We start from the raw sequence: 16,217 nt of genomic DNA on the forward strand, positions 1-16,217 counted from the left end.
AATTTAACCTAGAATCAAACCCTCTGGTAAATTATTGAGGCCTACCACTTATAACAACCTAAGTTTGTTTTGTGAACTTGAGTATTTTATGGTATTGCTGGCATAGGATTGAAATGTTTCTATGTGAAGATAGGAGGCCATTTCTGGAAACTATCATTTACATTCTAATTATAGGCCCACATTGGGCTCTTCAGTTGGTAAAGTAGGTGGTGGATTAATCCAGCAATCTGGCCAACCATGTGTCTTCAGAAGGCCGTGAAACTATTGGGTTGGCCAACAAGTTCATTGAGGATTTTCCAATGGAAAATCCCAAACAAACTTGTTGGCCAACCCAGTACTTTAAAAGACAGTGAAAAACCAGTCAGTTCAGCTAATGTTGAGCTGTTTAATACTAACCATATGTTTTTAACTACACAACAAAAGTTTGTTGTTATATATTCCACAGTTACCTGCAAAGCTTCATATCTTCCCTCCCTCAGCAAAATCCTATTTATTGTGTTGGGTACCACTTAAAATATGACACTTAATAAAGTTAAAATTAGTAATCCTAATTATTTTTTAAAAATCCAGCTTGATCTGGTTTGAGAAAATAAGTTCCTGACTTTACTGTTTCTCTGCTTTTCCTCTCCCTCATACTTTAACCAGGAACTTCTCTGGACTTTTACTGGTTTAGCAGCAGTCTAGACCATCTGACTTAAGGCAGCCTTGTAGCTGGATGTCTGTACAGACTCTCCCTCCACCCCACTGTTCCCACTCCTTGGGAAAAAAAAAAAAAGATAACTTTAAGAGAGAATTATAATTTGTATACTATGAGGAATGTTTGCTCAGTTACCCTAACGCTTCAGATCTGCTCCCTGTCATTATTTTATTTTGAGGGAGTAGATCTTTCTTTTTTGAAAGGGAGACGAGTGAAAACAAAGAAGAGATTCTATTCCCCTTTGACAATTCGAATTTTTTTGAAATAGGAAATTGAAACAGCGAAGCCCTGATTGACTTGGTGATGATTATTCAGCTGGAGAGTTAGTTCATCTCCCTTGCTGTTTTGTTCCTTTGCCTTTTGTTTCCAGGGCTTAAGGATATTTCATGCTCATTAGAGCTACCACCTGATGGTGTGAGGAAGAGCAAACTAATTCAATCTAGTCTGCTTTTAAAATATAAACAACTGACCGGGGAGAATGAACAGGTTAAAACTGAGAATCCAAGGGGGTAACAGATCTGAAAGTGCCTCACATAGGGAGGCAATAGGAATACACATAATAGGAATTTAGCAAATGGGGTTTGATAATCCATACAGTTATCTGCTACCCTTAACCAGTGGTTCTCAGCCAGACAAAAATTTTCCCTGCCCCCCCCCATTCCCCAGGGGGTATGTCTGGGCATCTGGAAACATTTTTTTATTGTTATGATTTTGGGAGTGATATTGGTATCCAGTGAGTAGAGACCAGGAACGCTTAACATCCTGCAATGCACAGGGCCATCTCTCACAACAAAAAATTATCTGACCCAAAACATCAGTAGTGCTAAGACTGGAACACCTTACTGTAGATAAGCGAGCATGTATAAAGTCTATTTTTAGTATGATAAAAAGTAAGTTAAATCATGTTTTTTAACCTTACTTGACTATATTTTAAATGATTTGTTTGCAAATGTGTGTTTATAGCTCTCCATTCACTGCCTATTTGCCTTCCAAAATTAGTCTAGCTAAGTTTTTTCAACAATTAATCTCTATCAAAACAAAAATTTTAATGTATCACTAGTCCCAAAGGAGTGGAACCTTTAGTACACTAAAACAAACTGATTTACACAAATCTAATTTGCTCCTAACTTTTAAGAGGTTTGCATAAAATCAAGAAGATCTGTCTAAGGGACAGCAGTTTGCTTTGTCCCTCTTCTCCTCTTTCAAATAGATACTAGTATACATTTGAGTTGCCTGAGATCTTTTTCCCAGTCTTTAGAGGTATTGTCTGCTTTGAAATACTGCCTAAAATGAAATAAACACTGTTGTTGCTTTTTTTTTAAAGATCTGTAGTTAAACAAGAGGTCAGTCCCCTTAAGAATTTAGACTATGGAGGATTTTTTTCTTGTCACATTCTTAACAGGACCCAGGACAGAGTTCTTAAGAACAGACCAAAATGTTTGCTTTCTCTTTGTCTATTGCAGCCAGGCCCAGCCATAAGCTTACCCAGTCATCAACTACCCTAAAATAACCTCTCCGCCTCAAGTAGCCCTCAAAATGAAAGATGGCAGCACAAGAATAGGAACTGACATTATCATCGCTACTAATAGCAGGGTGGAAATCCAATGTGTTAGAGCAAACAAAGGATCTTGTCAGGTTTCTTTTGTATGTTGGAATGCTGATAGACAGCTGCCAAACAGATCTGCGCTTTGAGGCCATAGTTTGAATATAGTACGTAGCAGACTGTGAATCTTTCTTCAGACATCAGACAGAACAACAAGCGGTCTGGCCAGTACTCTAAGTGTGGAAAGAGTTCTAAGACAGTAATAACCTAGTGGCCTGCTGTTGTCCAGAATATCTTTAATGTTTCACTTAACCCACTATGACAGTTCACAAATTTGTTTGGAATGTCTGAAATGAAGCTCTATCTGGTGGAACTTTCTGCAGTGAGGAAATGTTACAAATCTGCTATGACCAACTCACTTGATCACTGGTTATATATGGCTATAGGGTACTTGAAATGTGGTTAGTACACTTAAGGAAAGAAAAATTTTAACTTAATTTTAATTTCAATAGCGATGTGTCCTCATAGCTACTACAATAAACAATGCCAATCTGAAAAACAGTAGCCCATTATTTCACAACTTAATTATAGATATCTTGATTCCTTCTTTTTTCTCAATTATAAATATAACAAAATTAAAGAATGTTTAGAAACTAAAAGGAAATTCTATTCAATACCCATAATTTCTCAAACCTAATAAAAGTGTTATGTATTTAGTAAATTTTCAAGGTTTTTTCCTATGTATTTTTAGATGAGTTAGATGTAATTTATCTCATTTTAATACTATTATCAGCAGCTTTCATCACTTAACATTATGAGAGGAATATATTCTCTACTACTAAATAATATTTGCAAATCATCAGAGTTAATAATGGCCTGTTTTTTAGATTGCAGCACCATGATTTGTGTATTTCTTCTGTTTTTGAAATCTTGGGCTGTTTGTTTTCTTGCTTCCTTGGCTTTATGGTCATTATGAAATAATGGTGTAGTAAACATGTGAAAGCATGATAACATTTCTCCTCTTTAGGATATGTTTACATGCCATATGTTTGAGTCTTATTTAGGTAATAATTTATATGGTGAATCATTTCAGTACCACAGAATCTTTTTGAAAAAGTGCTTTTTCACTATTCATGTCAAAAATAGACTTTAAAGCTGCCAAAGGAAAAGAAAGCCAAGATTTTTCTCTGCAGCACAATTAATTCAGTAAATTACAAGGCAGATTACTATTCCTCCCATAGAACAAGAAAAATTGCTGATAAAAATGGAATTGCACTCAGGGCTGATGACATAGATCTCTGCTTTGTAAATGGAGAATAAGTTCCTAGGTATAAATCCTGCAAATAATATATTTTGCATAGTCAGATCATCCCTAGAATCTATAAAGATAAGAAAATTAACAAAAGTTAAATGAAAAAAATGAAACACCCCTTTTAGTTCATTCCTTGTAAACATTGATGCATACAGTTATATATTAGGGCTCCCTTGGTCACTCAGAGGGTCAAAAGTCTGCCTGCAATGCAGGAGACCCAGCTTCAATCCCTGGGTCAGGAAGATCTCCTGGAAAGGAATAACAACCAACTCCAGTATTCTTGCCTGGAGAATTTCATGGACAGAGGAGTGTGGCAGGCTACCATTCATGGCGTTGCAAAGAGTCAGACATGACTGAGCTACTAACACACACACACATAGCTATGTATTATTATATCTCTAAACTGTCTTTTTCTTATAATTTATTGTAATATGAATCCAGTTCAGTAAACTTTTACACATCTTATAATTAGTTATTCTGAAGATATTGGCCTAAGACATTTTATATTTTGCATAGTGATAAACTGTCATGTGATTTTTTCAGCTTCTTTTTAAATAAATTCTATATTCTGGTGGCTCTGATCATCAAAGACCAAAGGGATCCTACTAATAGCACAAGTAAATTGAAGACATTGCATCCTGAACCTAAAAAAGGTTTAAGAACCTAAAAAAATTTTTTAGGCTTTTTAGGTTTAAGAACCTATAAAAATCAAATGTTCTCATTGCTCATAATTTGGGTTGTTCTTTCGTTGTATCTCTTTGTTTTTGAATTAAGATTTGTATTTGAGGGACTGAACATGGACTAGAGACTTTGTGCTCATTAAACATTAGGTTATACATGTGAAGCAACTTTGTACACTGCAATGTGCGGTGAAAATCTAACAAAAATGTTTTGAAAAGTGCTCTTTGCTCATCCTATATATGAAAAGGAGACTTTTAAATTGATTTAAGAAATCCAAAACATTTCTCTCTTATTGGCACAATGAACTTAATAATTTGTTGTAGAGATTTACTTTTCCTTCACATGCAAAATGTTTGACTTGATAAAATAACTGCATTTAGTGCTTTTATTAGTGATAACACTCAGGGATGTAGATCTTTATTTGGAAATGGAACTTGAGTCTTCAGGTGGCAAATCACTGAGACTTCATTCACCAGATGAATGAACCATGTTGTAAGAAAGTCACTTCCAAAAAATCAGTACTGTCTGCACTGGAAATGTTTGTAAAACTGCTTGGACTGCCATCAATCCTGTATACACTTTGTGGACTATTTGGGGGAAAATATTTAAAAGCTGACAGATTTTCCTCTGTCACCCAGTTAACCTCTTGCCTTCCTCTCTCAGTTCTTTAAAGAATGCAAACTAGTTTCAGCATTAGTATGTACACTATATCATTGTGAGCTTGACTCTGCTGAAAAAAATAGGTGATTCCCGGGTCATATATAAATGGCTAACCATTACTCATGCCACTGTATCTGTGGTTCACAGACAGTGAAGACATGCCTGTAGTTTGCTTCTATGCTCCTGTTGTGCTATGTACATCCCAGGATGTAAGAGTTTCCAGTTTTCAGTTAACTGAACTCATAGTTTTATTTTTCTTCATTGCAGGTGGTTTTCATGAGCCTATGCAAAAGTTTATGGGACTGTGGTCTAGTAGCCTTGGATGACATTACAATAGAATTGGGAAGCTGCTGGTCTCCAGGTAAGATGACTGTCGTTTCAGCTTTCTTTGTTTCCCTGGCCAATTCATGGCATGTCCTGTTTCTCTAATAATATACCACATGGGTTTAATCTCTGCTAGCCTGTCCTTTGCTTTTCTTGCCAGAAGTGCCTCTCTCATTTAGAAGTGATGAATTAAATGCAATGTATGACTTTGCACATGACTTGACCCCTATGTTCTCATCTATAAGAGAGGTGGTAATACCAACTTGAGTAGTGAGGATAACACATATAAACACCCTAGCTTTGGACCTGGCACAAAGCAGTGCTTTAAAAACAGATACCTTCTTTGATAATTAATCTTGTTATGATTACTGTTTTTCCCTTACTTGAATGCAGATTTTCAAGCTATATTGATGAAATTGTTATACTATACTAGGCTAAGCACATCATTTCTAAATCATAATAAAATAAATATTTTCTAAGTGGATTAAATGGCAATGAAACAATGGACCAAGCATTGATGATAGTGACAAATATTATGGCTATGTGTTGGACATTATGTCTAATGAGAAATTTATACGTACCTCAACCCAGATCATTGGTATCTATCTATTAATTACCACTGCATCCTAAGTCGCAAGGTATCCATTTCTTTAACAAGCAGGCATATTGTGGTATCTATTTGGCACTGGAGAATAATCTCCATGTTTATTTAATTAAAAGACAATTTGTAGTCCCTTGATTTGTGTGGCACTGCAAGGACAACATAAAACAAGATAAAAATCTCTACACTCAAGGCATAGAAAAGAGAATGAACCTTCATTAGCTTATAGTGTATGTAAAATAAAATGAAGTAAAATAATGATCATGCTAGAGAAGGAAAAGATGGGTTGTTTATTGGAGAATCTAGATGTAGGAAGGTACAACCAAGTTCAGCCAAAGAAGTTCCCAGGAAGTTGGGAGGTGGCACCACTCTAATATAATCATTATTAGAGTTATTGAAGATAGCACCCAAAGACATTTATTTTTGAAAATGGAAAATAAGCCTCCAGGTAGAAAAACACCAAGTTCTAATATTTACTTAGCTAATATTTATTGAGTTTTACATCTAAATGTTTTACATACATCATCTCATTTAATCCTCACAACCCCCTGAGGTGGATGCCATTAATATTCCCACATTACAAATAAGAATGCCGAGGCACAGAAAAATTCAGTAACCTGCTGCACATGTATTAATCTGTCTCCAAAATCACATTTAATTCTTTCACATTCTCTCCCTTTTCCAAAGCGACTATAGATAGCTTTGCTCTGAGGATTTCCTTCGCTCATTCTGGATTTCTGAAGAAACCTCCTGCTTGCAATTTTATTATTTTTATGTTTCCATAAAGGCAATATACCTCCAACTGTCAGAGAGTTTTATAATCTCATTCATACAAATAAATTCACAAGTCAGAGAAAGTTGCTTTCTCAAAGTGTTCCAGTACTTTTGGATCTAGTATTCTGATTGTTCTCTGCCTCTATGGCAGAACCAGGGTGAAGTCCAGACTCTAGCCACAGGCAAGAGCTTGGCTTAGAGGGAGTGCTGGTAGTTGGGTTGCCTCTCTATGTGGCACATGTGGCCAGATGATAACCACACATTAGTGTGGGTTTCCAGTGAGCCTTGGCATATATATTCATTGAAAGAGCCTCAGCAGTCACAACACCTGCTATTTCCTTGCAGAGAAGCTCCTACCTCTACCAGGAGAGTGTACGTTCGAACAAGATGAATGTGTATTTACTCAGGAGAGAAGAAACCGGAGCAGTTGGCAGAGGAGGAGGGGAGAAACTCCCACCTCCTACACTGGACCAAAGGGAGATCACACTACTGGGGTAGGTGAGTTATGCCACATGGTGCTGTTTCCTAAGGAAACCCGAAATAGCTTTCTAGGGGTTGTTTACTGCATTGTGATATGTGAAAACTAAGGTGTCTAGAGTGAACTGCATGTGGGATATTACACACATGGGATAGGTAATTCAGTATGTGCATTTAAAATCATTCTTTCTGTTTATTATATTGCTCATTATCTAGATGCAAAAAGGATTTAAATGAGCTTACAAAGATGTGTAGAAGTAAGGTTTCAAAATAAAAGGGAGGTGGGCAAAAATGAAAATAATAAAATAGTGGTCTAAAATGAAGCCCAGGACTGAGGCCTAGTATAGAAATATCTGGCAGACAGGGAAGATGTATCAGTGTGAGTCCTCACTTTCCAGAAGCTGAGAAAGATGGAAAAGTCATCTGTAAAACATGATTTACTGTGTTCTTAGGATAGAAACAGATGAAGCAGTCCACCAAGGGATGGAGGCAATAAAGGGGTACATTTTTCTGTAGGAAATGTGTAAACTACACTAAACCAGACTAAAAGTTGTTCTGCTTCTTATTATCACCATGTGTCAGTGATTGCAAACAATGTCCAAGATAAAATACTCCTTGAAGAATAGACCTCTTCCACTGAGGCTCTCAATTTCTCTAGGAATACCAGTTGGAGAAAAGTACATCATTTGGTCCAGCAACTCAGAACTATCCCTGATATTAATATGAAAGAGATATTTCCTGAAGGGTCCTTAAACAGAGAGTGGCATAGTGTTGTTTCTTATGGTCTACCTCAAAAATAAGCCTAGGGAATAACACCACACAGCAGCAATACCACAAAAAAATATTGGCTGTATTGGCTAAACTTGGCAGGGTGCAATCAGCAACAGCTTTGTATTTTCTTTCCAACACTCTCTTCAAACATACCCGAGAGAATTCTCCCTTTCCCACCCCTGGCAGATCCCACAGTTCCCCAGTCCTGTTGAGGTAGTGGAGCAGTCACACATTCAGATGTGTTAAGATGTCCAATTCAAATGACAACTTCAGTTTCTCATTCCATCGAATCATCTTTCCCCCTCAGCATGGGCCTGATTCATAGTTTGGAGATGATGAAAGAGAAGACTGTCTGTGCTTGAACTTTCTTTGTTTTACTTCCTCTTCTGCCCAGCATCGTCAGGATCCTTTAGCCAGAGTGAGTGGAGGATGGATTAAAAGAAAATAACTTCTAAAATGTTTAGTGTTTCTTCGAATGCTTTCTTGGACACCTTCTGTTATGACAGATATCTAAGCAGTGGCTCTCTTGCATCTCACCTTTTTGGGCACTGTACTCTCTGGCTGATGATCTATGGCTACGCTCTTTTCCCCTAGTACTTGTACTACAGAGATAGAACTCACGTAGATTTTCTACTTGCATCCCTCCTGGCAGTTTTGACTTGGGTCTTTTCAAGAACACTTGGTTCCAGCCACTATCCATTTGAGTATCCATTTGGCCTTGGATCCTAAACGCACTCTTGTCTAAGAAGATGATGTGAAGCTTGGTCCCACCACTGACCTCTTTTCTTTCCGTTACTTCAGAGATGCTGGGACAGTGTTGCATCAGCTAGGGCAGCTGTTGAAGAGATTCAGCCTTTGTTCATAGGTAGATCAGATTTCTACTTCCAGCACTGAGTAGAAGATTCTAAGAGAGTGTGAGGCTATATCTGGAAAGACAATGAAGTTAAAAAGATAATTAAAAGATGTGTATATGTTAAGACTATTTTGGTTGGAGATAGTTTATTGCTCTTTGTAACAGGAAAAAAATGCCATTTTAGGGCTGACTTGAGGCACAGCTTGATGTAGAGGATAAAGCCATGTCACTGGGACCTCCTCCTCTCCACCTCTCTGCTCTGGTTTTCCTGAGTTGGCTCCGATCACAGTCTGTCCTCTCATGGTAGCAAGAGGCTGCTGCAGTGGCAGCTTCATGGCCTTTCAGCACTGAATCTAGTGAAAAGAGATAAATCAGCAAACGAAAAATGAGCCTCATTAACAGTGTAATGAGGGCTGCTACTGCTAAGTCGCTTCAGTCGTGTCCGACTCTGTGCGACCCCATAGACAGCAGCCCACCAGGCTCTCCTGTCCCTGGGATTCTCCAGGCAAGAACACTGGAGTGAGTTGCCATTTCCTTCTCCAATGCATGAAAGTGAAAAGTGAGAGTGAAGTCGCTCAGTCATGTCCGACCCTCAGTGACCCCATGGACTGCAGCCTACCAGGCTCCTCCATCCATGGGATTTTCCAGGCAAGAGTACTGGAGTGGGGTGCCATTGCCTTCTCCGGTAATGAGGGTAGGTGGTGGTTTAGTCACTAAGTCGTGTCCGACTCTTGTGATACCATGGACTGTAACCTGCCAGTCTCCTCTGTCCATGGGATTCTCCAGGTGAGAATACTGGAGTGGGTTGCCATTTCCTTCTCCAGAGAATCTTCCCAACCCAGGAATCAAACCCGGGTCTCCTGCATTGCAGGCAGATTCTTTACTGACTGAGCTATGAGGGAAGCCTCATGAGGGCAGAATACTATCAAATTCCTGCATGAATCCCCACAGGACTTATTGTTGTATCTTATACACTACAGAGGCTCAAAAAAGTCCTTGGAAGGAATAAATGAACCAATAAGCCCTCCCTGATGCATATAAGAATAGCCACTTAATTAGCAAGACCCATAGAAAATGTAGTAATGGGGAGAAGCTAAATTACGAGAGGAATAGAGAAATATCAAGAATAAATCAGCTTTAGTTTGAGTCCATTATAATCACAATGTTGTCTATATGTACATTTTTCTGGGGAGGGAGTTGATAGCTTCTCTTCCATTTTTCAGGGACACCAAAAAATCTGGTAACAACAGAACTGAGAAGAGGGTTGTGCCGTGGTAGAGTAGCACAGGGAAATTTTCTGGGTAACAGTCTGTGCAATGTCTTGGACACGGAAGAGAGGACAAAACAAAAATAGGGAGCCGTGGAGGGAGAGAGTCTCTGAAAAGGGCAAGGGAGGGTTACCAAGCCAGGATGTAACAGACCCATGAACTTTGGAGTCAAGGTTCCCCACTCACTAGGTATGAGACCTTGAAAAAGTTACTTCAAATCTCTAGGTCTCAGTGATGTCATCTAGAAAATGAGAATAACTATAGCTACTTGTCTGTTTATGTACTTCAAAGGATGGTTGAGTTTAAACTTAATCAACTTGTGGATGACATTCTCCCTCCTGCCTAAAGACAAAATCTATGAAAATCTGACAAAAGTACACCCTGTAGATATTCCATTACTCATGATTTTGCTCCTTTATTTACATGTAGGGGCACATGTTAGTTTACTTGGTGTGGCTTTGTTTAAAGAAAATGGCATGATTGTGTTTTCTTTGTCTCTCTGAAAACTTGGAAGAATATTTCAGCTGACTGGGGTGAAACTTCATAACAAAAATTGTAATGTAAAAACTTCTTAGTGTGTTCAATATTTATTCCCAGAAAATACTTGACCACAGAGTATCAGATTCTCTGGTGAACAACACAGAGCATTCTGATTTTTTTCAGTAAATTTTTCTAGGGTCTCCCTTTTTTCCATCATTTATTTCACCTGTTTCAATGCAAACTTTCTAAAGGGTCTCAGGACATCTTTCAATTTTCTAACCACATAAAATCTTTTCCAGATTATATCTTTTTATTCCTAAGTATAACAATGCAGAGGCTGCAAATTTTGCTGTGCTGTGCCCAGGGTTACCTACAGATAATATGGCGTTAGAGTTTTCTGTCTTTGTCTTGTTCATTAAATTACTTTAACAGTTATTCTTCTAGGGAAATAATAACATCTATTGATCACTGATGGAGTGTTTACCATGTGCAGGCACTGTGCTGGGACCTTTATATCCTTAGTCAGTTTGAGCTGCTATAACAAAAATACCATAGACTCAGAGGCTTAAATAGCAGACATTTATTTCTTACAGTTCTGAGGGCTGAGAAGCTCAAGATCAAGGTGCTGGCAGATTTGAGGTCTGCTGAGGGCTCACTTCCTAGTTCACAGTCAGCAGTCTTTTTGCTGTGTCCTTACACAGCAGACGAGGCAAGTGAGCTGTCAGAGGACTCTTATAAGGCCACGCATCCCACCTATGAGAGCTTGGCCCTCAGGACCTAACCCCTCCCGAAGATCATACCTCTAATTACCATCATAGTAGGGGTTAGGATTTCAACATATACATTTGCAAAGAGGGGAAATGAATATTCAAACAATAACACACCCTTACCATGACTTGCAAGTGAAAGTGTCCATTTTTCATATGAAAGAACTGAAGGTTGGAGAAATGCCTTTCCAAGGCCACACAGCAATGATTGGTGGAATAGGGACTGTGTCTCAGGAGTGTTGGGCTCTAATGTCCATATTCTGTCCACACGGTCTCACCAGAGTTTTCCAACCCACATGATAGGAGGAGACCACACACGACTTCAAAGTTGTGACGGCTTACATGTGAAAAACACAAGTCTTCACACAGCCACGCAATCTCATACCTGTCACCCTTCATACCAGAGAAAAGGGTCTGCCCTTGGAGAGGATATATTCAAACTGATGGTATTTTTAGACATCCACTGAAATGTAACCCGTCAGAAAGTATCTAAATTTTTTCTGATCTGTGAACCAATATCGGCAGTTTAACTCCAGGACCACAGTCCCCGCAGCCATTGTGTAGCCTGAACCCTCAAAGGGTAGCTTCGCCTTTGAGGGTTAGGATACACAATGGCCTCTAATGGCCTAATGTGGGCTGATACATTGGCTTTCAGATTACAATATAACAAGGATCACCCATTCATAAAGTATAAGCAATTAAATACCCCTTTAAAACGAATGTTTGTTAAAGCCACCAGTGTCATATGCTACATGTTTATAAGATGAAACATCTTAGAACTGGGAGCGATTGTAATGTTATATAGAGCAGAGTTTCTAAGATCTTGATTCACTCCATATTTTCTAAGTAACTACTATGCGTCATGCATCACATAACAGCGGATGCCCTGCTAATCTCTTAGGGCTACTGTGATGATTAACCAAGGTTGTATTTCTGAAAGAACTAATACTATACAAGCTCCACTGAAATGAAAATGATATTACTATTTTTGTAGTTAGTGACTCATTCATAAAATCCGATGTTCATCTGGTGTTCATTTCTGGGATACTTTCTTGGACTCAGTGTTTTGTTTCATTTGTGCTTTTATACATAGAAAATCATGGCATATGATTACAAATAAAATGACTTAGTAGTAACCAGAAGATTTGGTAGACCTTAAGCCAGTGTTTTCCAAAGTACCACTGGGTGATTTAAGGGTTAAGTGGATGAATATTTTTAATTTGATAGTACTATTCATGTAAAAGCAAAATATGTAATCAATACAGCAACACCATTATTTCACAAATCTATAGCTTGTTTTCTGTTTTCATGCTAATATGCAGTTTCCTATTTGAATAATGGATTTAAGGAGTAAAAAATGAAAGAAATATATCAAATGAGTAATAGTACAGGTACTATGTGGAGAAGTAATATACATATAGTGGTATTTGTGTGGCCAAAGTTGGGGAAACATTTCCAGTGTTTGTCAGTCATCTAATAGAACATGTCATTCTACTAGAACAACAACAAAGACAATATTGTAGCCCAACCATTTGGCTCCCTGTCTGATAAAATAATAAAAGTACTTGTGACAGATAAGTCTTGACTTGCATTGAGCTGAAATGGACTCTGCAGGACCTGTTTATCCATTTCTTGTCACCATCTATTTGAATAGCTCTGTCCTGGCAGAATCAGAAAGTTCCTTGACACTGATGCTATTTCTTTCACAAGACAGTAAAGACAAATCTTAACAAAGTCCTAAGGGTTTTATTGGTTATTACAATTTTAATATATGAATGCTGCTACTGCTGCTGCTAAGTCACTTCAGTCGTGTCCGACTCTGTGCGACCCCATAGATGGCAGCCCACCAGGCTCCCCTGTCCCTGGGATTCTCCAGGCAAGAACACTGGAGTGGGTTGCCATTTCCTCCTCCAGTGCATAAAAGTGAAAAGTGAAAGTTAAGTCACTCAGTCATGTCCGACTCCTAGCGGCCCCAGGGACTGCAGCCTACCAGGCTCCTCTGTCCATGGGATTTTCCAGGCAAGAGTACTGGAGTGGGGTGCCATTGCCTTCTCCGAATTATATTTATATAATAATATTATATTATTAATGTGATGCCATGCTGTCAGAATTCTTCTGAAATAATTGTTTTAGTTGTCCTAGAGTTTACATGGGTTTTGTGACCAAGAGATAGTAGAATAAATAAATCAACAGATAACTCTCCAGTTTAGTGAGAAAATGCCTTCAACTGTAACATTTCCTAGCTCACTGAGTCCACCAGTGAATAGATTAAAAGTCATTCAGTTTTCCCTACCTCTTTCCCACAGCTATGTCCTAGAAAAGTAGCTATTCATCATTTTAAAAAATAATAATTTCCAAATAAAGAGACACCATCAATTTCTTCTGTGGTACTGTTCAGTGTTTCAATACATCTTATGTACTTCTGGCAATTAAATTCTCTCCAACACACTACTAAGTAAAGGTCGGAGTCTTATATGAACCTTCTTGTGTAGTAGAAATATGAGTGATACATTAAAATACCAAATAATGACATTTACTTATAAATTGTGCTGTTGACACAAAAGAAAATCAAAACTATATATTTAATGTATTGGTTATATATTAATTGCTGAAATTTAATAGCAGTCTCATTCAAGTCCTTGTCTTTTAAGAATTTTGCTAGCTGATATCCAGACATGTAACAGTGCTACTCAGCTAGTCTGAAACTATAAGAGCAATTAGCTCTAGAATATTAAAATCTCCAGTCTTCTCACTTTTTTCATAATTTATCTTATCACACTAATTTCTGGTATTGTTGGACCCTACTTACCCAAGAGAAGACTTCTATGACAAGCTTTTTTAAAAATAGTGGTAAAATATACATAACATAAAATTTACCATTTTAGTCATTTTTATGTACATAATTCAGTGGTATTAAGTATATATACCTTTTTCGTAACCATCGCCACCCCAGAACTGTTAAAAGTTTTCCCAAGTTGAAACTCTGTCCCCAGTAAGTTAATAACCATTCATTTATGACACACTTTAAAAATCATTTAAAAGATATAATAAAGAACAATAGTTTTAGAGAGAGACATATTTAGCAGTTGTTCTTCCCAAAATATTGATATCTTTTCCCCCTGACTGTAAAGAATCATCTTCCAGCTTAATGAAGCAGCTAGCTGTTCATTCCACATGGCCTCCCACTCCTTCCCAGCCCTGGTGCAAGAGGGTCGCAAGACTAGAGGCACAGCTGCTTCACTGCTCCCAATTACAAATATGCTGTGTCTCAACACATCACAGTTGCTGAACAAAGAACAGATGGGACCCTGATCTGCCAGTAGACCCACTGGAACCCCTATCTTGAATGTTAAACAGTGATCCACAGAAAGAAAGTAATTTGTCTTCTCCAGTTACTAATCCCTTCCACAGACTGGAATCCTTCATGTGCAAGGACACATGAGCCAGCCTGAGCTTTCATCGCTGGGGCTCCTGGCTCCCATCCAGAGAGCTTTTGTTTGCTGAGACAGACAGCATTTGGAGTTGGAATGTGGCAAAGCTTGTCGACACACAAGGCTTTTCTCTCTTTCCAAACACATGTGAGGCCGACTGTCTCTCCACGAAGCTCTGATCTTCTCTGGGGAAAGGAAATGTCACGTGCAAGTCAAGAAGAAAAACATGTTTGGAATCAAGAAGAATAATTGGTCTGGGTATCAGACAGATTCTGATCGGTTGACAAATATGTGACAATTATTTTTAGGTATAGATGTTGGTCTAGATTAGTCTAAATCAGTATTGCCTTAAGGGATATATATACTACTACTACTACTGCTAAGTAGCTTCATTTGTGTCTGACTCTGTGCGACACCATAGACGGCAGCCCACCAGGCTCCGCCGTCCCTGGGATTCTCCAGACAAGAATGCTGGAGTGGGTTGCCATTTCCTTCTCCAATGCATGAACGTGAAAAGTGAAAGTGAAGTTGCTCAGTCGTGTCCGACTCCCAGCAACGCCATGGACTGCAGCCTACCAGGCTCCTCCATCCATGGGATTTTCCAGGCAAGAGTACTGGAGTGGGGTGCCATTGCCTTCTCCGAAGGGATATATATGTATGGGCTTAAAACAGAAACTATATCCTGAAGGAGTTTTAGAAAGGTCAAAACTCAAGAAAAAGGTCAAAACTCAAGAAAAGTAGATTAGTGCCTGTGCCCCAGAAAGGTGTAATTATACTAGTGTATAATTACATTAGAGACAGGGCTGTTCCCTGTCTCTTCCAAAAGCAGCAGTTACACATGTCAAACAGTTCAGGAGCTTTCCTTTCATATTTCATGATACTAAACACAATGATCTCTGGAACTAGAAAGCTTAGGCAATGGCTTTAGCCTGATACCCAAGACTCAGAGACTCATGAAAGGAAAGCATTACCAGAGTAATGCTTCACCCAGTTGAGGCTGACTGGTTAGTGCACTGTACTCACACAAGGAAGAATTCAGTTGGATAATCCTGGAGGTTTACCCCTCTAGCAGGACCTCAGATGATTTTGGCCAGGATTTGGGCTTCCCTGGTAGCTTAGATAGTAAAGAATCCACCTGTGATGCGGGAGACCTGGGTTCGATCCCTGGGTTGAGATCACCTGGAGAAGGAAATAGCAACCCACTCCAGTATTCTTGCCTGGAGAATCCCCATGGACAGAGGAGTCTGGTGGGCTACAGTCATGCGGTCACAAAGAGTCAGACATGACTGAGCAACTAAGCACAGCACACAGCATATGTCATCACTGGGATTACATACTACCATCACTAGATGGAAGATACTTCTTGCGTCATCTCTCACTTATAATGGACCCATTGCTTTCTTTCCATTCTGAAAAGACTTCCTGTTGTAGGGCCACAATAGTCTTTTCTTTCCAGTTTCCCAGTGACAGCATCCTTCAGAGGAGCCCCCCTGTCCCCTATCCTCCCCCTGCCATTAAGTGTTTTGTCTTTAGCTAAGGTCCTTTTCTTGGGATTCAAGTGGACCTTTTGAGAGTCCC

The 16,217-nt window shown here is 38.8% G+C and overlaps 1 protein-coding gene across 2 annotated transcripts in view; it reads left to right on the top strand.

The window, feature by feature from the left end:
- Positions 1–16,217, top strand: part of MAMDC2 (MAM domain containing 2) — a 163,746-nt gene that overhangs the window by 134,098 nt on the left and 13,431 nt on the right. Inside the window, exons 10-11 of one of the 2 annotated variants that reach the window (XR_001295975.2) lie at positions 5,161–5,254; positions 6,938–7,086. Coding sequence is in view for 1 of the 2 variants with exons in the window: in XM_005683720.3 (XP_005683777.2) it covers positions 5,161–5,254; positions 6,938–7,090 (247 nt within the window). In the remaining variant the exon portion in view is untranslated. Of the gene's footprint in view, positions 1–5,160; positions 5,255–6,937; positions 7,091–16,217 lie in introns of both variants that reach the window. The other variant, XM_005683720.3, reaches the window with a different exon arrangement.

The sequence above is a fragment of the Capra hircus genome, chromosome 8, assembly GCF_001704415.2.
Source record: "Capra hircus breed San Clemente chromosome 8, ASM170441v1, whole genome shotgun sequence".
Classification (NCBI taxonomy): domain Eukaryota; kingdom Metazoa; phylum Chordata; class Mammalia; order Artiodactyla; family Bovidae; genus Capra; species Capra hircus.